Below are 23,660 nucleotides of genomic sequence, written 5' to 3' on the forward strand. Positions count from 1 at the left end.
TCAACGCTGTGCATTACAGGGAAGACATCCTCCTCCTTCATGTGGTACCCTTCCTGCAGGCCAAATCCTGACATGACCATTCAGCATGACAATGCCACCAGCCAAACTGTTCGTTCTGTGCGTGATTTCCTGCAAGACAGGAATTTCAGTGTTCTGCCATGGCCAGCGAGGAGCCCGGATCTCAATCCCATTGAGCACATCTGGGACCTGTTGGTTCAGAGGGTGAGGGCTATGGCCATTCCCCCCAGAAATGTCTGGGAACTTGCCTTGGCGGAAGAGTGGGGTAACATCTCACAGCAAGAACTAGCACATCTGGTTCAGTCCATGAGGAGGAGATGCACTGCAGAACTTATCTGGCCACACCAGATACTAACTGTAACTTTTGATTTTGACCCCCCCCTTTGTTCAGGTAAGACATTATTCCATTTATATAAGTCACATGTCTTTGGAACTTGTTCAGTTTATGTCTCAGTTCTTGAATCATGTTATGTTCATACACATATTTACACATGTTAAGTTTGCTGAAAATAAACGCAGTTGACAGTGAGAGGATGTTGTCTTTTTGTTGAGTTTACTAGTAGTAGTAGTAGTTGTATTGACTGTGGTAGAAGTAGGCCTAATAGTAGTAGAAGTAGCAGTACACTGCAGTAGTAATTGTGACTGTTGTAGCGAGATAGGCTTAGTCAGGGAATCATATTGGTTAGCGGTGGTTAGTAGGGTAGCTATTGAATAGTATTTAGTTTGTGTGGGATTATAGTGGGATATTTTAGTGGGTTGGTGTCATGCCCTGACCTTAGAGAGCCTGTTAATTTCTCTATTTGGTTAGGTCAAGGTGTGATTTGGGTGGGCATTCTAGTTTTCTATTTCTTTATTGGCCGGGTATGGTTCCCAATCAGAGGCAGCTGTCTATCGTTGTCTCTGATTGGGAATCATACTTAGGCAGCCTTGTTTCCACCTGAGTTTGTGGGATCTTGTTTTTGCACAGTTACTAGGTAGCCTGCAGAACGTTACGTTCGTGTATTCTTTTGTTGTTTTGTTGGTGTTCATCAAAAAATAAAGAAAGATGTACACTTTCCACGCTGCACCTTGGTCTCATTCTAACGACGGACGTAACAGTTGGAGTGAGCTGTGTGGCATAATCAGTCTTAGAATGTGTCCTAAAACTAGGAAATTCGGAAGGTTTCATGGCAATTAAGCAGTCAATCAACAGTGGGAAGTGGGCTTAACTAAAGTAGTTGATGCAGTTACTAAAACAGCTCTATCTCTTGATTGGTAGTTGGTGGTTCTGTTCTGATCACAGATTTGAATAGCATAGACTAAGATTTCATACACTTAAATACGTTTTTGTCCAAGATGTAAGGAAAGTGGTCAAAACGGCAGTTGTTTCTAAAAGTTGAGAGATAATATAGTTGATCCGGTTACTAAAACAGCTGTATCATTTGATTGGTAGAATATATTTCTATTTTGATTCCAGATTTGAATAGTGGTAAGTTAGATAATGATTTCATATGCTCTGAAGCCCGGTACAGATACAACAGCCGACATAAAGAGTGACGAGACAAAACTAGTCAATTTTAGATGTTGTGTTGCATAACAGCTGACTAAAGACGGGACATTCAGAACAAAAAGATGAAATGCACGGTTGAGACCGTTTCCATGGTAATTGTGCCTCTTTACAATGACAGGATTTCAACTTTGAAACAAAGTGGAAAACAGGCACCAGGAGTGCCTTCCCTTCCTCATCATTGCACCAGTGCATAAAGTCACCCTCGGCCTCTCGTGGCTCCAATGGCATGATCCCACCATCTCCTGGTTGAGCATGGAAATCACCAACCGGTCACCTGGATGCTGGAGGACCTGCTCCCGCGTCGCTCTCCAGCCTGACAACCCGGAGCTACCTGTCTCCCTCCTCATTTCCCCTGGGACAATGCTATTGACTTACTAGAAGGCTCTGTGCCACCGCATCTACCCTCTGTTTGTGGTTGAGACTGAGGCCTTGGAGGAGTACATCCAGGTAGCTCCCCAACTGGGTTTTGTCCGCTCATCCACCTCTGCTGCGTCGGCAGAATTCTTTGTGACTAAGAAGGATGGGGGTCTGCGTCCCTGCATCAACTACAGAGGTTCAAAATCCAAGGGGGTAACGTTACCCCCTTCAGCCATGGAACTGCTCCGCGAGGAGCCATATTTTTTATGAAGCTGGACCCGCAGAGTGCCTATAATCTTATCCACATCCAAACGGCCTTCAGCTCGACGTCTGGGCACTATGAGTAATTGCTTATGCCTTATGGATTTGCCAATGCTCCATCAGTGTTTCAGGCGTTCGTGAACGAGGTGTTCCGGTACATGATCGGGCGCCAGGTGGTCATGTATATCGACGACATCCTGGTCCACTCGGCCACCTTGGAGAATCACATCACTCATGTCTGAGTAGTCCTGAGACACCACCTGGAGAACTGCCTTTATGTTAAAGCTGAGAAGTCTCCTTAGGTCGAGGTCTCATTGGAATACTGGATTAGCTCACAGGTGGTGAGCATGGATGAAAGGAAGGTCAAAGCAGTCAGTCTGTCCCAACCACCATAAAGGGGCTCCAACGGTTTCTGTGTTTGCCAACATCTACCGTCGGTTTATTGTTGGTCCTGCAGAGGACGAATCCTTCTGCCTACTGATTGGGCTTTTCTCCTACGCCCCAATGCTGAGACACCCAGATCCTAATCTGCCCTTCGTGGTGGAGGTGGACGTCTCGGAAGTGGACATGGAACCATCCTGTCCCAAAATCAAGGTAAAAATTGTATCCATGTGCATACTTCTCAAAAAAAGAGAGAGGAACTGCAGAGAGGAACTTTGATGTCAGTGACCGTTGGCATTAGAGGAGTGGAGACACTGGCTGGAGGGCGCCAAGGACCATTTCTCATACTCACTGACCATGGAACCTGGTGTACATATGGACGGTGAGGTGAATGAACCCGGGCCAAGCAAGGTGGGCCCTTTGCTTCAGCAGATTCCACTTCACCCTGTCATATTGGCCAGTTATAAGAACACCAAAGCCGATGCCCTGTCCCGTCTCCACGATTCAGAAGAGGTTCCGATCCCGAGTGCTCCCATCGTTCCACCCTCTAGAACCGTTGCTCCCGTGCTCTGGGACGTAGACGTGGACATCCGCAAGGCTCTGGAGAGCGAAACTGCGCCTGCAATATATGCCTTCCAGCGTGCATATACGTTCTCACAGGGTAAGGGATCGGCATTTGATTTGGGCACACATCCCTCGTCGCTGGACACCCAGATATCACCCACACTATCAATCCCTCTCCGATAATTACTGGTGGCCCACCTTGGCGCAGGATGTCACCCGCTATATAAACTCCAGCTCAGTATGAGCCCAAATCAAATCTCCCCAGCACACGCCAGCAGGGAAACTACTACCCCTTTGGGTGCCTCATCGACCTTGGTCACGTCTGTCCATAAACTGATCTCCCCCTTTCTGATGGTTTTACCACTATATTATGGTTGTTGACATTTTATCAATTTCTTTGGTCTACTTACCGCTCTCCAGGTCACTGAGGCACTATTCCAGCAGGTGTTCCGGCAGTATGGCCTTCCAGAGGACATCGTCTCCGACCATGGTCCCTAATTCACATTGCGGTTATGGAGAAGCTGGGGTCCACGGTCAGTCCCACATTCGGGTACCAGCCTCAGTCTGACAAGAAGGTGGAGAGGATCAACCAGGAGCTGGGGAGGTTCCTAATGAGTCACTGCCAGAACCGACAGGAGGAGTAGGTCTGGTTTCTTCACTGGGCAGAGTACGCCCAGAACTCACTTTGGCACTCCTCCACCGGGCTGACTCCCTTCCAGTGTGTTCTGGGATACCAACCGAGCCAGAACGTGGCCCCTGCAGTGGACGAGTGGTTCCGGCGCGTGTGTAACGCCACCCATGTGAGGCTCCAGCACGCCCTCCGTTGTCAGAAGACATGAAAGGATGGTGAGATCCGGGACTTGTGGACGATAAGTCACCTCATTGACCCTCCGCAGGACCTTGAAGGGCCCCACAAACCGGGGACTCTGCTTCCGGCAGGGCTGGCGGCGCAGGAGATTCCTGGTGGAGAGCCAGACGTGATCGTCAGGATGAAACACGGGAGCCTCACTACTGTCATGCTTACTCCCACTCCTTCTTCCCAGTGCTCAACGTCGCCGGTCTACTAACCATCAGCCCAGAAAACAATCATGCTCCCCATCGTTACGCACACCTGGTCATCATTATCTACTTGATTACTCCCCTTATATTTAGCACTCCATAGACAGCAGTCACTAGGTAGTATTGTTTTTCTCTGCATTTATCATTATTAAACTTACCTTCTGCACTTGCTTCCTGTCTCCAGGTATATTACGTTAGTGTGGTCTTAGCTGCTGTATCTAAACCGAATTGAAGTATTTGTCTAACTTGTTGGGAAATTGTTCAACATTTGAAAGAAAAAGTCTTGCGACGAGCAATCCCGTATCCGGGATTGTAATCATAGCCTCAAATGCATTAGCATAACGCAGCGGACATAAATACCCCTAGAAACTTTTCCTGTTCATGAAAATCGCAAATGAAATGAAATAAATATATTCAAACACAAGCTTAGCCTTTTGTTATTAACAACACTGTCATCTCAGATTTTCAAAATATTAGATTGCAAATGTTCCTTTTTTCCCCCAAATATTATTTTTGTAGGCGAAATAGCTCCCGTTTCTTCATCATGCTTGGCTGAGAAATCGACCGTAAAATGCTACAACTATAACGCCAAACTTTTTTCAAAATTTGCTCCATAATATCGACAGAAACACGGCAAACGTTGTTAAGGATCCATCCTCAAGGTGTTTTTAACATATATATTCGATAATATATCAGTCGAGGCAATTGGTTTCTCATAAGAAGCGATTGGAAAAATGGCTACCTCAGTATTTTACGCAAGATTTTCTGCAGGAGACACCATGTGACCACATGCTATATATCGTCCCTTACAACCATTCTTCAATGGAAATGCCTAAAAAGACGTCACAATGCTGTAGACACCTTGGGGAATACGTGGAAAACGTAAGCTCATTGGTAGCTCATTCACAGCCATATAAGGAGTCATTGGCATGAGGCGGTTTAAAAAAGTGCGGCACTTCCTGGTTGGATTTTTATCTGGGTTTCGCCTGTAACATCAGTTCTGTGGCACTCACAGACAATATCTTTGCAGTTTTGGAAACGTCAGAGTGTTTTCTTTCCGAAGATGTCAATTATATGCATCGTCAAGCATCTTTTCGTGACAAAATATCTTGTTTAAAACGGGAACGTTTTTCATCCAAAAATGTTTAATAGCTCCCCCTAATGCATAACTGGTTAAAACAGATGTATCTCTGAATTGGTAGACACAATTTCTGTTTGAATTTGTATTTATTATGTATCCCCATTAGCTACTGCCAAGGCACTCTTCCTGGGGTACGTCAAAATTAAAGCAGTTATACAATTTAAAAAACATTACAATACATTCATTACAGAATTCACAACACACTAAGTGTGTGCCTTCAGGCTCATACTCCAATACCACATATCTACAACGCAAAATCAATATGTACGTGCGTATGTTATCGTGTGTGTATGCATGTGTGTTTGTGTTACTTCACAGTCCATGCTGTTCCTTCAGGTGTATATTTACCTGATTTTGAATCTGATTCTACTGCTTGCATGAGTTACCTGATATGGAATAGAGTTCCATGTAGTCATGGCTCTACATAGTACTTTGCGGGCCCCATAGTCTGTTCTGGATTTGGGGACTGTGAAGAGACCTCTGGCATGTTTTGTCGGGTATGCATGGCTGTCCGAGGTGTGTGCTAGTATTTTAAACAGACAGCTCAGTACCTTCAGCTTATCAACACATCTTACAAAAACAAGTAATGACGTGAATCTCTTCTACTTTGAGCCATGAGAGATTGACATGCATGTCATTAATGTTAGCTCGCCGTGTACTTTTAAGGGCCAGCCGTGCTGCCCTGTTCAGAGCCAACTGCAATTTTCCCAAGTCCCTCTTTGTGGCACCCGACCACACGACTGAACAATAGTCCAGGTGTGACAAAACCAGGACCTGTGGGACCTGCCTTGTTGATAGTGCTGTTAAGGCAGAGCAGCACATTATTATGGACAGACTTCTCCCCATCGTAGCTACTGTTGCTCTGATTTGAATAGCAGCATAGTTGCCTATGATTTCACATGCTCTGACCTATTGTGAAAGTGGTCAAAATAGCTGATTTGTGTTAAGTCACAATGTTTTAGTAAATTGAAAACATCTCTTTAAAAAAATCTCTTTGGTTTTAGAGGACTACAAAAGCTAGGCACACTAGTCTGGACAGGTTTGCACTTTTAAAAGTTTGCATGGCATGTTTTTAGCTTAAACGGTGTATGAAAAATAGTTCCAAAGAATAAGTATATAGAAAAGGAAATGTAAATCAAATGTGTGTGCTTGCTTTGCCTTGACGTATTTACGGTTGTGAAATAATCAACTTACGACAAGTGGCAAATCCAAAATGCACCATTATTAAAGGCTATGGAGCTTTTATGCAAATATGAAACAGTCAAATATAAATACTATCAAAAAGCTTCTGCCAAGTAATGTAAGTTGAGTCAGTCTGCACATTTCAACGTTGGTGTGGTGTTTGGAGCATAAACGGTTCAAGAACAGTGGCGAATCCATATATTTCCTAATGAAACCTATAGAGTGCCATCTGAGACAGTCTAATAGTATTACTTACTGGCTGCCCAGGTGGTCCAGAGAACCCAGGTTTCCCAGGGAGACCCTGTTAAAACAATAGGTACTGTTAGAGTCGATCCTAGCAGTGGACTCAGCTGACAAAACAGAAGAAGTGTGGGTGTGACCAAAATCAATAGAGCAAACCCATTAGGCATAACATGTAGAGCCTAGTAATGTAAACCAATAATCACGTGCAGTCAATCACACACACTGTTTTCCAAACACACTCCATACCCGTGAGCCTTTGGGTCCTGACAATCCAGGAAAGCCAAGATTTCCCTGTGAATCCAAATACATGCAGCCAGTTGGCAACACATTTAATGAACACAAAATCATTCTAAAATCTCACCACACAAAACGATTCTTTACTGATACAATGTTTCGACACACAGGCATGCAAACATACACACACTCACATAAAGAATAATGGAAAAGAGTATTTACTATGAGACTGACACGCACACACACACACACACACACACACACACACACACACACACACACACACACACACACACACACACACACACACACACACACACACACACACACACACACACACACACACACACACACACACACACACCTATATCTCATGTAATAACAAATACAGTGAGACTCTCACCTTAGGGCCAAAAGGTCCAGGATTACCTTCAGAACCTGGATAACCAACCACTCCTGGCAACCCATCATAACCTGGATACCCAGGCTCACCCTGTGAAGAGAGAGAGAAAAGAGAGAACATTGATAAATAAAGGAAAGAGAGATGTTTTTTACTTCTAGTTTTTCATTGTTACTCATGCAGAATTACTACAATGTCCAGTTATCAAACAACAGGCTAGAAGAGCTGCAGTACCACCTTCAGCTGATGTAACACCATATTCATTGACTAGCAGCAGTCATTCCAATTGGTAAAACACACTTGATAGAACTGCTCTACAAATTCCTTACTGATTTGGGATCGAGAAACAAATCACCATTACTGTTCCCAACAGACATAGCAATCACACATTCACTAACCAACGCACATTCTAGTCCCTTTCTTTAAGCTCAGTCCTTCATGCACTGAGGTACAGGTGTGTGACAGCAGTGATAACATCTAGGCCTTTGGGAGTCAACGCGTTCACACACACCATGAGATATCATTAGATAATTATAGACTCACACAAGCACGCACACACACACACACATATACACACACGCACACACGCACACACACAAATACACACACACACACTCACCTGAGGTAATGAACTATCTGGGTGGCCAAACCCTGACACCAGTTCCCTAGCAACTAAACAGCTCAAGCTGCTCAGCAGCAGCACAAGTGGGTTTTGTATCTATATGCAGTCAGAGAGTAACAGTTCACACCTGTCACACCTGACTCAGCAAACTAACAAGCAACACTAAATGGATTGCAAACGGGTTAGCATAACTTTAAACAAACAAAAACTTGTTCTTCTAAATATTAGCTAGCTGGTGTGATGACTTTCCCTCCTGGATGGAGATCAACGGTGCCGGTTAAACAAAGGTTTCAAGACCCCCCTCTCCTGGGCAAGTTGGCCAGTTTTACATTGTAGGAACTGTCTCTCCATAGCCATGCAGTATTGAGGGGAAAGAACCCTTTTGATACAAGGATATTCTTCCCGCCAAAACTACAACATCCAAAAGTAGATAATTAAACAATATTCCTAACACAAAGAATGTGGGAAATGATCGGGAGGGACATAAGAACAATCATGTCAGATCATTTTTGGTTTGGTGATATCATTAAAAATGTTATTACGGAAATATTGTAACTTTAAGATCTTTCACAATGTATATATCAGACTTACATCTAAATGTTGCCAAACTTATATGATTAAATATGAAACTATTTCTGAAAAGACAGCAACGTGATTTTAGCCTTCTAAATGAGAAATTGTATTTCATATAAAGTTTTATCAGGTCAGTAACCACGTCCACGTGAGCACAGACATTATGCCAGCATGATGGAATGCCCCTTTTGACTAGGGCACTTCAAATGGACTCCTAACTAAATTTACAATAGACCAGAAAATGTGGAACAGTGTCTACACATTGATATGGTTTCCATTTAAATATATCGAAACAGGCCGAGTTGCTACCGGTGTGTAGAGTGGTTCTAGCTGTATCCTCAATAATCAATGATTAAGACCAGCCAACAGTGCAAGCTGAACGTGACAAAAGGTTTAAAAAACTACAAGACCAGAAAATTCTATGACATTCAGACTCTCGACGAGTGAAGAGGAAGACTATACCAAATATTCTCAGTCTGCAGCTGGGTAAGGTAACGCAGTCTAGGACACTCGACCGAAGATGAGAGACAAAGAACAATTTCCTTTCACTGCCATAGATACCACTAAAGGATCTATTCTAACAAGCATATTTGAACACCGCATGGTACACCTCTGGAGGACCCGTTCCAACAGACACTCCGAGACCAAGAAGCTACGACTACAAAGGGCATGGTAACCTCTGATGGACAACCAGAGACTTACACAACCAGAGACTTCTGTCAAACTGATTTTCCATAGATGGACCAGGCAATTTCAACAGAGAGAGAAGACAATTCAAGAGTAAATACATATACATTGCAATTATTTTCAAATGAGCGGTCATTCATGTGCAAAGTATTCACATTCCCATGAGTATAGTTTTCCAACTGTATGTACGATAAGTTGACTCTCTCTGTCTCTACCCCTCCTTACATGCCCCTCCCTTTTCATTATGTACCAAGCCGTCATATCGCGTTAGTCCACTAGGGACTTTTCAATGCATTATGTTAGTAATCGATGTATAATCTATCCTGTGGTTGTGTTTATGTAATTCTGTGTGTTTATTTTGTTAGTTAGTAAATAAATAACTAAGTGAATTTGTGTATCGTTGAATCATCATGCAGACTAGGGTTCGTGCAGATTTAAAGTCAACGACATTCAGAATGAGACTGATATGAGGTAATAATAATTAATGGTTGACTTATATGATAACGATATTTCCTCCAACGTTTTAATGAAAAGCTGCCTCTCTGTCCGAAAAAACACACGTTTTTTGGAGACTTGTGGGGCGAATGCTGATGATGTCGTCCACTGTATGCGCTTTCGGTAGCCTGATTGAGTCCAGGCGGAGGAGAAATCTGCACAGAATGCATCCCTGACCACCTCCTGAAGTGCTCAGCCAGATCTGAACATAAACAGACAACAAAACAACTTTTGTGCATCTAGAACCGTCTTTTCAATGCGATCTTCGTATTCTGATAGCACAAGTTGCATGTAAGTGTCAAGTGTAGACATGACCTTGCAGCTGGGGGCAGTCATATCACAGTTTTCAACCTACGGTCACCGGGCCAAATCCTCAAGTGAGATCAGGTTCCGTATTCACAAAGAAGATTTAGAATTAAATTAGGTGTTTTCTTGCAGAGAATGGAAATATGGCTATATACTCACAACCCAACCCAAGAAGACACACATACCCCTGAGGGGCTGGAAGTAATGGGTCGACTGCAAAGGAGCGCCCCTGGAGCAAATATTGGGTGCCTTGCTCAATGGCACAATAGCAGGGGATGGTAACTAGAACGATGTCAGTGACCCAGATTTTACTGTCTGAACTGGGATTCAAACTGGCAACACTCTGGTTGCTGGCCTTACTTCTCTAACCACTAGGTAACCTGCAACTCTGTATCAGTTTTGCCTTTAAGATCATAATTAATAAGATAACTATCAGGATTTGACCAGGATTGTTCCGGTTTTGGCCACTAGATGCCCCCATTGTGCTTTTTGACCCTTTAGTTTTTTTCCAGTTATTATTTGCACCTGTGCCTCGTTTCCCTTGAATGTATTTAAACCCTTAGTTTTCCTCAGTTCTTTGCTCTGTGTTTGAATGTTAGCACCCAGCCTCAGCGATGCTGTGAACATTTGTTGCTCCAGTTGGACGCTCTTGTGGTAATCTGTTTTTGTTCTCGTTTATTTATTTTTAATTATCTTTTGAGGCTTTTTTTCTGCTGTACCTACCACCTTGTGGATTTACCTTTTGACTTGGAGGATTACCTTTTTATCTTGAAATTACTTTGACGTTGTGGATTTATATTTTTGCCTGAAGAACTTTCCTTTTTACTTTATTAAAACACAGTCTCAAGTACTGCTGTGTCAGCCTCATCTTCTGGGTTCTGCCGACTATTAGTGGCTCAGTTTGCTAAGTGACTGTTTCTCACAACGGAGACCCGAGTTCGTAACCGGGTCTTGACAATAACATGGACAGGGGGACCTGATCCTAAATCTGCACTTCTACTCCAAGAAGCTTTATGAATACGGACGGAGTGACTGTTCTTGTCCTGAAGATTCTCTGCGTGTGCGGATCCATAGACATTTAAACTAGTAGATAGTTGTAGCACTGAATTCATCAAATCAAATCAAATCAGATCCATGTATACCTATGGAAAACTCTCAATGGCGCATGAAGCCTGTACTTATTTGAATTTGAAATGTGCCATATTGCTGAATGGCACCACAAAATCACCAAGGATCATGGTGAAAGTGACTGTAACTAGCAAAGGATCATGGTCGATGTAGAAGTTCTAATCCTGCCTGAGCGAGTCAACCGGCAAAGAGCGTGCATGAGAATCTCCTCGTAGCCTGCTGGCCGATGATGCCAGGGCAGCAGCTACTCTTCCTTGGGTCCAGCAACATTAAGGCAGTTATATACAATAAGAAATCTGACATGGTATTACATTTCATAACATTTTTCACAACACATTAAGTGTTTGCCCTAAGGCCACTACCCTACTACAACATATCTACAATACAAAATCCATGTGTACGTGTGTGTAGTGTGTGTGCATCATTGGTTTGGATGTATGTGTCTTTGCCTGTGTGTGATTGGTCTGTGTCAGCACGTGGTCCTGTGTGACAACAAATGTAGTAGTCAGAATGGATCACAAATTAATTTCTTATCTTGATACTGTTTGTATCAAACTTTTGTTTAAAAATTACCCTGGGAATTGAACTTGATCATAATAAACTCATTTTAGAGGCCGAAATGTCAGAACCCCCCCAAAAAATTGGCCCGTTCTGGTGATCACATTTTAGGTTGCTATGCAGTAGCCGACCAGGAGAGCTCTTGACTACACGCTCCAGACTGGACACTAGGGTCCTGTGAGGATCACGTTCTGCACATTTGTTTATGCTCTACTTTACGCTCTGCCCTACTCATAGGGAATAGGCTACTACGGCAAAAAACTGTAATACCTTGTGTTTCACCAAGTCGTGGCTGAATGACGACACATATAATATACAGTTGGCTGGGTTTTCCGTGCACTGGCAGGACAGAACAGCTACACCTGGTAAGACAAGGGGTGATGGTGTGTGTCTATTTGTCAATAACAGCTGGTGCAAGATTTCTAATATTAACGAAGTCTTTAGGTATTGCTCGCCTGAAGTAGAGTACCTCATGATAAGCTGTAGACCACACTATCTACCAAGAGAGTTTTCATTTATATTTTTCGGAGCCGTCTGCTTACCACCACAAACAAATTCCACACTCAACAAGCTGTATGAGGCCATAAGCAAACAAGAAAATGCTCACCCAGAAGCAGTGCTCCTAGTGGGCCGGGGACTTTAATGCAGGCAAACTTAAATCCGTTTGACCTCATTTCTAGCATGTCACATGTGCAACCAGAGGGGAAAAAAACTCTAGACCACCTTCACTCCCCACACAGAGACACATATGAAGCTCTCCCTCGCCCTCCATTTTCCAAATCTGACCACAATTCTATCCTCTGATGCCTGATTACAAGCAGAAACTAAAGCAGGAAGTACCAGTGACTCACTCAATGCGGAAGTGATCAGATGACGCGGATGCTACACTACAAGACTGTTTTTCTGTGCCTAAGAAAGTGAAGGTAACCAGCCTAAATTACTACCGCCCCGCAACACTCACATCGGTAGCCATGAAGTGCTTTAAAAGGCTGGTCATGGCTCAGATCAACAGCATCATCCAGGCAATGATGCAATCAGGATGCTCTTGATGGTGCAGCTGTAGAATTAATTTTCCTGATGGGAAATAGGCTTTGTTGTGCCCTCTTCATGACTGTCTTGGTGTGTTTGGACCATGATAGTTTGTTGGTAATGTGGACACAAAGGAGCTTGAAACTCTCGACCCGCTTGACTACAGCCTTGTCGATGGGAATAGGGGCGTGTTCGGCCCTCCTTTTCCTGTAGTTCAAGATCAGCTCCTTTGTCTTGCTCATATCGAGGGAGAGGTTGTTGTCCTGGCATCACACTGCCAGGTCTCTGACCTCCTCCCTATAGGCTGTCTCATTGTTGTCGGTGATCAGGCCTACCACTGTTGTGTCATCAGCAAACTTAATGATGCTGTTGGAGTTGTGCCTGGCCGTGCAGTCATGTGTGAACAGGGAGTACAGGAGGTGATTGAGCAAGCACCCTTGAGGGTGTTGATGATCAGCGTGGCAGGTGTTTTGTTACCTACCCTTACTACCTGGGGGCGGCCCGTCAGGAAGTCCAGGATCCAGTTGCAGAGTATGATTAAGATGTGGCTAATTTTGTACAGTTGGATACTCTTCCAAAGCCACTAATCACTCCCCCATTCCTAACCGGAAGCAAATACTTGACGTGTCCCAGAAGATTGGGACCAAGTGACGGTAAAAGGAAAGTGTCAGAAGATTGCTGCTTATCAACCGTTGACACCCAAAGTTTACACTGTAACGAGGGTGTCCACAAAGGGGTGGGGTGTAGATCGGCCATGGGATGAGAGATGTGTACCTAACCTGAGCACAGGGAAGTATTATCCACAGATACTCACTGTCACTGTCGCAGAACATAGGATATTATTGGAGATGTTCGTGGCTAAAAAAACAGGTAGGAGTTGGGAGACAGGTATGGAGTATCTGAAAGATTCAGTCCTAGATCTATAAAGGCAATAGGAGATCAGGAGCAGGAGACAGATTCAATGCAATAGTTATTCATCAAGGCAGTCGAGGTAGGGACAGCAACTGAAGCAGCGGTAGTAGCGGTGAAGGATGCTATAGTAATAGCATGGAACTGGATTACGGCACAAATGACGGGTATCTTGAAGTATGCATCATGGCCAGTGTTAGTGGTTCCTTTTTAGTATTGCTGGGATATCACCTTCTGAATGCGTTGATGTTGAAACATGTGTACAGTGCTGATTTGCCATCTATAATTATGCATAGCTTAACGCATTATTAATACTTGTTATGTATTTTGTGTTGGTTTTCAAGTCTTGTGATATCACTCTTTGGAACCCGACGGAGGAAAGGGAGGAAGTCAAAAGCTGCAGCTGAAATGTCATTATCAGCTGTGCAACAAGAGGGGGAATAAGAGTGTGCATAGTGTGATTATAAATCAGGCCATAAGTCTCAGAAGTGTAAACCTACAAATCAACTGAGAACGTTAACCCTTTCAAACGTACCATCACATCGTTCTAGAGTGGTCCCTGAAGCGTACGGTCACACCCGCTTATTTAGAATGGACAGTTTCGAATGATGCAACAATGAGCTGGCCACACTTTTTTCAGAATCTATTTACAGAAACACAGTCCTTACAAAGTTATGTCCAGAATGTGAGCAGTTTATTTTTGGATGCAATGTTCAGATATTCACAGAAGTATCTATAGCATAACACAATCATCCAAACCGGAAAAATGTAAGCTAACTGAGGAAAGATTGACGCAACACAAGTGGTCCTATTTTGGCCAGCGAAGAGCCCGGATCTCAATCCCATTGAGCACGTCTGGAACCTGTTGGATCGGAGGGTGAGGGCTATGGCCATTCCCCCCAGAAATGCCCGGAAACTTTCAGGTGCCTTGGTGGAAGAGTGGGGTAACATCTCACAGCAAGATCGGGCAAATTTGGTGCAGTCCATGAGGAGGAGATGCACTGCAGTATTTAATGCAGCTGGTGGCCACACCGGAAACCGACTGTTACTTTTGATTTTGACCCCCCCCTTTGTTCAGGGACACATTATTCAGTTTCTGTTAGTCACATGTCTGTGGAACTTGTTCAGTTTATGTCTCAGTTGTTGAATCTTGTTATGTTCATACAGTTGATAGTGAGAGGATGTTTCTTTTTTGCTTTTTATTTAGTTTATCAGCACTTCATATACTCTTTGGTAATAACATTCAATCTGAATAATAACACAAAACAAATCATAAGGCTTTCCCCCTTCTGATGACCAGGTGGCGAATCGCATCTCTGCATGTCTGGCAGACATATCAGTGTGGATGACGGATCACCACCTCAAGCTGAACTTCGGCAAGACGGAGCTGCTCTTCCTCCCGGGGAAGGACTGCCCGTTCCATGATCTCGCCATCACGGTTGACAACTCCATTGTGTCCTCCTCCCAGAGCGCTAAGAACCTTGGCGTGATCCTGGACAACACCCTGTCGTTCTCAACTAACATCAAGGCGGTGGCCCGTTCCTGTAGGTTCATGCTCTACAACATCCGCAGAGTACGACCCTGCCTCACACAGGAAGCGGCTCAGGTCCTAATCCAGGCACTTGTCATCTCCCGTCTGGATTACTGCAACTCGCTGTTGGCTGGGCTCCCTGCCTGTGACATTAAACCCCTACAACTCATCCAGAACGCCGCAGCCCGTCTGGTGTTCAACCTTCCCAAGTTCTCTCACGTCACCCCGCTCCTCCGCTCTCTCCACTGGCTTCCAGTTGAAGCTCGCATCCGCTACAAGACCATGGTGCTTGCCTACGGAGCTGTGAGGGGAACGGCACCTCAGTACCTCCAGGCTCTGATCAGGCCCTACACCCAAACAAGGGCACTGCGTTCATCCACCTCTGGCCTGCTCGCCTCCCTACCACTGAGGAAGTACAGTTCCCGCTCAGCCCAGTCAAAACTGTTCGCTGCTCTGGCTCCCCAATGGTGGAACACACTCCCTCACGACGCCAGGACAGCGGAGTCAATCACCACCTTCCGGAGACACCTGAAACCCCACCTCTTTAAGGAATACCTAGGATAGGATAAAGTAATCCTTCTCACCCCCCTTAAAAGATTTAGATGCACTATTGTAAAGTGGCTGTTCCACTGGATGTCATAAGGTGAATGCACCAATTTGTAAGTCGCTCTGGATAAGAGCGTCTGCTAAATGACTTAAATGTAAATGTAAATGTAAGGCTAGAGAAATGTATCAACAAATATTACGAAAACAAGCAACACTAAAACATAATGGAGAGTAAACATCGAGAATCAACCTCCAAATTAAAACACAACTCCTCCACAGATACAAACAATTTATACTTTTTACCACTGGTACTGGTAAGTGTGGAAAGTGATCTGTAAAATTCGATAAGTGACAAACTGGTCATACTTGAATTAGTCAGTAAGGATATAAAGGAGTTGAAGGCGAGCCTTGAAACAAGTGACGAAAGAGCTATGATAATGGCACCAAAAAAAAACAGCTAAACGAACGTTAATGAACTAGGAGAACATCTTTCAGAGAGAAGCCTTACTAGATATACAGACTAGACCTATGAGAGAAAATCTAGTACTTACGGGTATCCAAGAAAGAGAAGGAGAAGTTCCTGAAAACATAGAAGGAAGGAATTCTTTCTTACAGCACTTCATATCACACTCGATGCTGTCGATACAATCCAACTCGAACGTGTACTCCGTTTCGGACAAAGAGGACAGAGGTATGAGCATCCAATCGTTGCCAAATTTGCTTTCTTTAAAGGATAAAGTAATGGTTAAAAGCCTGGGTAAATTACTTGCTGGCATGAAAATAAGCATGAATGAGCAGTTCCAGAGGGAGATTGCAGAACGGTGCAAAGTTCTGTATCCAATCTTCAAGAGAATAGATTGAAAGGGAAGCGTGTAGCTCTCGTAGTTGATAAACTGTATATTGACAACCAACCAAATGTTCAGAGACACAAAGACTATTCCATGGCTATTCTAAAAATTACAAAGTTCTCAGAGTCGCCAAAATAATGGAACACCCAATACTAGCCATGGTAGGGATTGTAATAATAAAATAAATAGATAGAAAAGCAATAAAATAAAATAATTGTTAAATAAATAAATTACAACTACACTGTACCTTTCAAGGGAATGTTGTACAATTTTTGTAGTACTCAATCAACAAAGTACTCAATCAACATGGTGGGGATAGAAACACAGCAAACAGAATGTGGGTATGTGTGAATGTATTGTGATGGAGGATGTGGTGTGTGTTTTTGGTGTGATGTTAAGTGAGTGAGAAAGGAAATGGTTGCATATATCCGAACCAACGTTTGTCTGTGAGCAGAGGTTATGAGAGAGAGCTTTACATTTTGTGCAGATGAGGGATATACATTTAAAAATAAATTCTACATCTAATTTATTTGTTGTCCTATCATGATGGAACTACATTTTAAAATAAATTATACATCTAATGTATTTATTTATTGTCCTATCATGATGGAGCGGTCCACAACCCTATACCCTAGACACCAATCTGAATGAACCATACACTAAAGACAAGTCCCTATCTGTTTCATGGGCCTGCTATAAGCTGCCTATATGCAGCCAAAACAGAAAGATAAATGCGGTCAGAGCAGCACTGCCCTCTCAAGATTCTGAGCCTGCCTGGCAGGGTTGGACCTACAAAGCCATAGCCCCCTGATGAGAAAGCATAACATACAAGGAAATTCTCAAAGCTGCAAATGTGAACCTTGACGACCTTGTACCTAGCCGGTGGGGATTCCGGTGGGGTACCCCCACCCAGGTAGTGGCAGTGCTGTCAACACTGGCTGCAGTAACCCATGGGGAGGGGGGTCACACTCTGACAATCAGAGAGGCCCTGGTGGCACAAAATAATCTAAGGTCTGACTGCACAAAGATGCTTGGGAAAATGGTCACAACTGGGGACCAGCGTGTGTGTTTCAGGGGAACGGGGTGGATCTGATCTCCATCACCTAGGACTTGACAATGGTTAATCAAATCTAAACATTTTGCCAAGTTTTGCTCAATCTTGCATGCTTTCTCAAACCGATTTAGCTGTATATGCATCCATAAATCAGGTCCTTTCTTGAGTTGGGCTCTTGGGATGTAACAACCGTTGAGCATCTGAGCATATGGTTGATTGTGGGGGAAAGGGGTTGAGTGTGTGTGTGTGTGTGTCTGTGTGTGTCTCTCTGTGTGTGTGTGTGTGTGTGTGTGTGTGTGTGTGTCCCATATCTGTTGCAAGGGGGTAAGGATATTAGGGATAATATAGGAGGAATCACAATAATTGTTTGCAAAAATGTGGGATATATATATATAAAAATAGGGCACACTAAAATAACACATCCTAGATCTGAATTAATGAAATATTCTTATTAAACACTTTTTTCTTTACACAGTTGAATGTGCTGACAACAAAATCACACAGAAATTATCAATGGAAATCAAATTTATCAACCCATGGAGGTCTGGATTTGGAGTTACACTCAAAATTAAAGTGGAAAACCACACTACAGGCTGATCCAACTTTGATGTAATGTCCTTAAAACAAGTCAAAATGAGGCTCAGTAGTGTGTGTGGCCTCCACGTTCCTGTATGACCTCTCTACAACGCCTGGGCATGCTCCTGATGAGGTGGCGGATGGTCTCCTGAGGGATCTCCTCCCAGGCCTGGACTAAAGCATCTTCCAACTCCTGGACAGTCTGTGGTGCAACGTGGCGTTGGTGGATGGAGCAAGACATGATGTCCCAGATGTGCTTAATTGGATTCAGGTCTGGGGAAAGGGCGGGCCAGTCAATAGCATCATTGCCTTCCTCTTGCAGGAACTGCTGACACACTCCAGCCACATGAGGTCTAGCATTGTCTTGCATTAGGAGGAACCCAGGGCCAACCGCACCAGCATATGGTCTCACAAGGGGTCTGAGGATCTAATCTCGGTACCTAATGGCAGTCAGGCTACCTGTGGCAAGCACATGGAGGGCTGTGTGGCCCCCCAAAGAAATGCCACCCCACACCATGACTGACCCACCGCCAAACCGCTCATGCTGGAGGATGTTGCAGGCAGCAGAACGTTCTCCACGGCGTCTCCAGACTCTGTCACGTCTGTCGCATGTGCTCAGTGTGAACCTACTTTCATCTGTGAAGAGCACATGGCGCCAGTGGCGAATTTGCCAATCTTGGTGTTCTCTGGCAAATGCCAAACGTCCTGCACAGTGTTAGGCTGTAAGCACAACCCCCACCTGTGGACGTCGGGCCCTCATACCACTCTCATGGAGTCTGTTTCTGACCGTTTGAGCAGACACATGCACATTTGTAGCCTGCTGGAGGTCATTTTGCAGGGCTCTGGCAGTGCTCCTCCTGCTCCTCCTTGCACAAATGCGGAGGTAGCGGTCCTGCTACTGGGTTGTTGGCCTCCTACGCCCTCCTCCACGTCTCCTGATGTACTGGCCTGTCTCCTGGTAGCTGACAGACACAGCAAACCTTCTTGCCACAGCTCGCATTGATGTGCCATCCTGGATGAGCTGCACTACCTGAGCCACTTGTGTGGGTTGTAGACTCCGTCTCATGCTACCACTAGAGTGAAAGCACCGCCAGCATTCAACAGTGACCAAAACATCAGCCAGGAAGCATAGGAACTGAGAAGTGGTCTGTGGTCACAACCTGCAGAACCACTCCTTTATTGGGAGTGTCTTGCTAATTGCCTATAATTTCCACCTGTTGTCTATTCCATTTGCACAACAGCATGTGAAATTTATTGTCAATCAGTGTTGCTTCCTGTGGACAGTTTGATTTCACAGAAGTGTGATTGACTTGGAGTTCCATTGTGTTGTTTAAGTGTTCCCTTTATTTTTTTGAGCAGTGTATTTCTAGGCCTACCTTGAAACTCAGTGCCTCTTTGCTTGACATCATGGGAAAATCTAAAGAAATCAGCCAAGACCTCAGAAATACAATTGTAGACCTCCAAAAGTCTGGTTCACCCTTTCCAAATGCCTGAAAGTACCATGTTCATCTGTACAAACAATAGTACGCAAGTATAAACACCATGGGACAACGCAGCCATCATACCGCTCAGGAAGGAGACGGGTTCTGTGTCTTAGAGATGAACGTACTTTGGTGGGAAAAGTGCAAATCAATCCCAGAACAACAGCAAAGGACCTTGTGAAGATGCTGAAGGAAAAGTACAAAAGTATCTATATCCACAGTAAAACGAGTCCTATATTGACATAACCTGAAAGGCTGCTCAGCAAGGAAGACGCCACTGCTCCAAAACCGCCATAAAAAAGCCAGACTACAGTTTGCACCTGCATATGGGGACAAAGATCGTACTGTTTGGAGAGATGTCCTCGGGTCTGATGAAAGAAAAATAGAACTGTTTGGCCATAATGACCATGGTTATATTTGGAGGAAAAAGGAGGAGGCTTGCAGGCCGAAGACACCATCCCAACAGTGAAGCACGGGGGTGGCAGCATCATGTTGTGGGGGTGCTTTGCTGCAGATGAACTGGTGCACTTCACAAAATATATGACATCTTGAGGCAGGAAAACTATGTGGATATATTGAAGCAACATCTGGAGACATCAGTCAGGAAGTTAAAGCTTGGTCGCAAATGGGTCTTCAAAATGGACAATGACCCCAAGCATACTTCCAAAGTTGTGGCAAAATGGCTTAAGGACAAAAAAATCTAGGTATTGGAGTGGCCATCATAAAGCCCTGACCTCAATCCTTTAGAAAATATGTGGGCAGAACTGAAAAAACGTGTCTCGAGCAAGGAGGCATACAAACCTGAGTCAGTCACACCAGCTCTGTCAGGAGGAATGGTCCAAAATTCACCCAACTTCTTGTGGGAAGCTTGTGGAAGGCTACCCGAAACGTTTGACCCAAGTTAAGCAATTTAAAGGCAATTCTACCAAATACTAATTCAGTGTATGTAAACTTCTGATTCACTGGGAAACTTCAGACTTCAACTGTATAGAGAGAAATCGCATTATTATAGACAACTTCACTACAGTACAAATGTACCCCTAACAAGATGTTATTCCTCAATATCTGATATCTTCCTATTGCTTGTTGTAAACATAGATGTACTGTAGACAAAGACAAACATATTGAATTATAGAAAGGTTTAGACAAATTGAGTGAACAAACATGAACGTTGACATGAACATGCTTGGCTACAAACTTGACATCCCTGAGCTGCTTGCCTCAATAAATTAATGCTAGAACATTGGTTGCCAGGATTAGCTATTTGTATCTAGCCTCTTAATAATTGCATAATGTTGCAAGATAGGCACATATTCATTATAGTAAAAATGAGTCGGTGATGCAATGATTCACTATCTTGCTAGATCCTCCACATGGCCTATTTGCATTTATTCACATAATAATGGAGTCAGATTGATAAATGAGAAAGGCACGGTTATCCCTCATCCTCGGTTACATGGATACAGTCTTTTGTAACTCTTCTGTACAGGAGACATCTGCAACATCCTTTTGCAACATCCTTTTATCTCCTGGGGAAATTGAGAATTAAGACCGAATATTGTCCCTTTGAGTTACATTCCCCTTCTTTCGATCAGCTCCTTTGAGGCTGAGGGGGAGACTAGAGTTTAGTCAGAGTGAAATTCTCACGCTCCACGGAGAGAACAAGCCACTCACAGCCAAGGTAAAAACCTTTTATTCAAACATGGACTGTGTACTCAGGGAAAACAGGGTGATGAAGGAGTAGCTGTTGGACATACAAACCCGAAGCATGCTCTCTGGAGGAAGTTTCAAGATGGACTGCATGAAATCTCTGATTGTGGCCTCTGGATTATTGGAAGCATTTGGGAACTAGCATAGGTGTGATGAGGTATGATGAGGTAAGGTGATTAGGTGAGATGCAGAGCAGCAGGGAATTTGTCTAGAATCAAACCGTACAACATAAACAGAATACACCCCCCTCCTCACCCACACAACAAGGTCATTTGTTAATTAGGTAGCAAGGGGCGAGTCTTTCACTCTCTTTCTGGAGTAGGATTAATAAATAAAATAAAGTATAATATAGAGGGTTATGGTGTTAAGCCACTTACCTTACTGCCTTTTACTCCATCACAGTGACACCTGGACTTTCCGGTGCAGCTACACACCTGGGGACAAACGGGACAACAGTCAGTTTCACACACCCAACTCACTAAGTTGGCCTGAAGACAGTATAACATGGAATGGCAACACTCCAGGTAAAACCCTGACGTAACATTCAGGTGACATTGATAGAACCTTGGTTCAATTTATGTTTCCTAGTGGAGAAAAAAGTGCTAAAGCATTTAAAGTGTTTGGAAGTGTGTTGTTACACTGATGACTGGTCTATGTTTACTCTGTATTTGAGAAAATCCTCTCACACATCCTCCAACAATTATCATCAACAGCACTATTTAGTAGACAGAAGAAATTCAAAGGATTCCTCGCTAAACACGACATTCTACAGAACCTCGGCACGTACATTTGCATACTGTATTATATTATGTTTGTCTTCCACTACTAGGGCTGGGAGTACAAGTCATTGCGTGTGTGTTTGAGCTGATTATCCGCAGCGCTGTAAAGAACAACCAATCTTCACAATGCCTGGAGAGGCATTTAACCAGTCAATTTGCTATAATTATCCTATATTGTGAAATAATCCTAAATATAGCATCTTGAACACTCACGTTGAGTCAATAATCCTCTCACAAAAAGGCATACCCACAAACCCACCCAGAAACCCCAGTGGTTCAGTTCTGTCATGCTCAGGATGCTATGTTGACCTGAAACATGTCATATCTCAGACCTTCTTATCCCAGGTGAGTACCTTCCTGAAGTAGGTCAGACACAACAAGAATGCATGATAATCTTGTATCAAGTTAGAGCTGCTGGTTTGATTTGCCTTCTTTTTCCTTGTTTCCCAAGGAAACAGAATCTCCTTTTGTTGACTGACTGTTGCGTGTTCCTAATGAATGAGATTGTCTGTGCCGGAAGAGAGACAGAGTTATCTGGGGAGATGCAGTGAGATAGACACTCTGTCCACAAGGATTGTTTGGGTTTCCGACGGAATGCAACACAAATGGAGCAGGGGTGGAGGGAGCAGGGGCGTATTTAGTCCTTTGGATGCTTCAGGCAGAGGGCAGTCTGAGCCCCCCCCCTCCTATCCCCTGTATTCTTGCACAATTTTTTAATGTCGTTTTTTTGCATTTAAAAAGTCATGTAATTTAACAGTAAAAATGTGTTACCTTTTAATATGGCAAGAACACAACCAGTCAGGATGTTTTCATCTGATTGTCAAACACATCACTTCAAAAAGTATGTTACCTTTGTGTTCATCCAAAATAATAATCCAAAAATAAGTGGCTGAAACTATCTCACCGAATAAAGCATCTGTGCAAGCAAAACTGCTCCCCTCTGTCTTACTATATGTAGCCCATGTATCTGATGCTGTCTGGACAAAAACAGTATGACATGCCATACTTTTTTGGGCAAGACAGCATCAGATACATGGGCTACACATACTGTACATGTCCTCTGCATCTGCATCTGCCTCGTCGACAATGGCAGTATTATCCACTGGATGTCATAAGGTGAATGCACCAATTTGTAAGTCGCTCTGGATAAGAGCGTCTGCTAAATGACTTAAATGTAAATGTAAATGTATTATCAGCAGCGCCTGTCTTTTTTACTAAAGAAATTAGTTAACTTAGGTATATTTCCTGTTAACATTTAATATTTGTCATTTCATTTTCTTTTCTCTGTCCCCCTCTCTGAAAGCGCTTAATTGCTGCAGCTTAATTTAAATACAAGTGCTGTTTGCAATCATATTGTGTGAAACAATGCACAGGAACGCTGTATGCGTGAACATGTCCATTATTATGAACCAGTCTGTGAGTGATTAATGACTTGTTTA

The 23,660-nt window shown here is 43.7% G+C and overlaps 1 protein-coding gene across 1 annotated transcript in view; it reads right to left on the minus strand.

Annotated features, from left to right (window-relative positions):
* Window positions 1-23,660, minus strand: part of col4a3 (collagen, type IV, alpha 3) — a 117,007-nt gene that overhangs the window by 62,438 nt on the left and 30,909 nt on the right. The window contains exons 2-5 of the mRNA XM_035748320.2: window positions 21,820-21,876; window positions 7,393-7,482; window positions 7,002-7,046; window positions 6,769-6,813 (exon numbers count right to left, since the gene is read on the minus strand). Coding sequence (XP_035604213.1) covers window positions 6,769-6,813; window positions 7,002-7,046; window positions 7,393-7,482; window positions 21,820-21,876 — 237 coding nt within the window. The remainder of the gene's footprint in view (window positions 1-6,768; window positions 6,814-7,001; window positions 7,047-7,392; window positions 7,483-21,819; window positions 21,877-23,660) is intronic.

Source organism: Oncorhynchus keta, chromosome 33, assembly GCF_023373465.1.
Source record: "Oncorhynchus keta strain PuntledgeMale-10-30-2019 chromosome 33, Oket_V2, whole genome shotgun sequence".
NCBI lineage: Eukaryota > Metazoa > Chordata > Actinopteri > Salmoniformes > Salmonidae > Oncorhynchus > Oncorhynchus keta.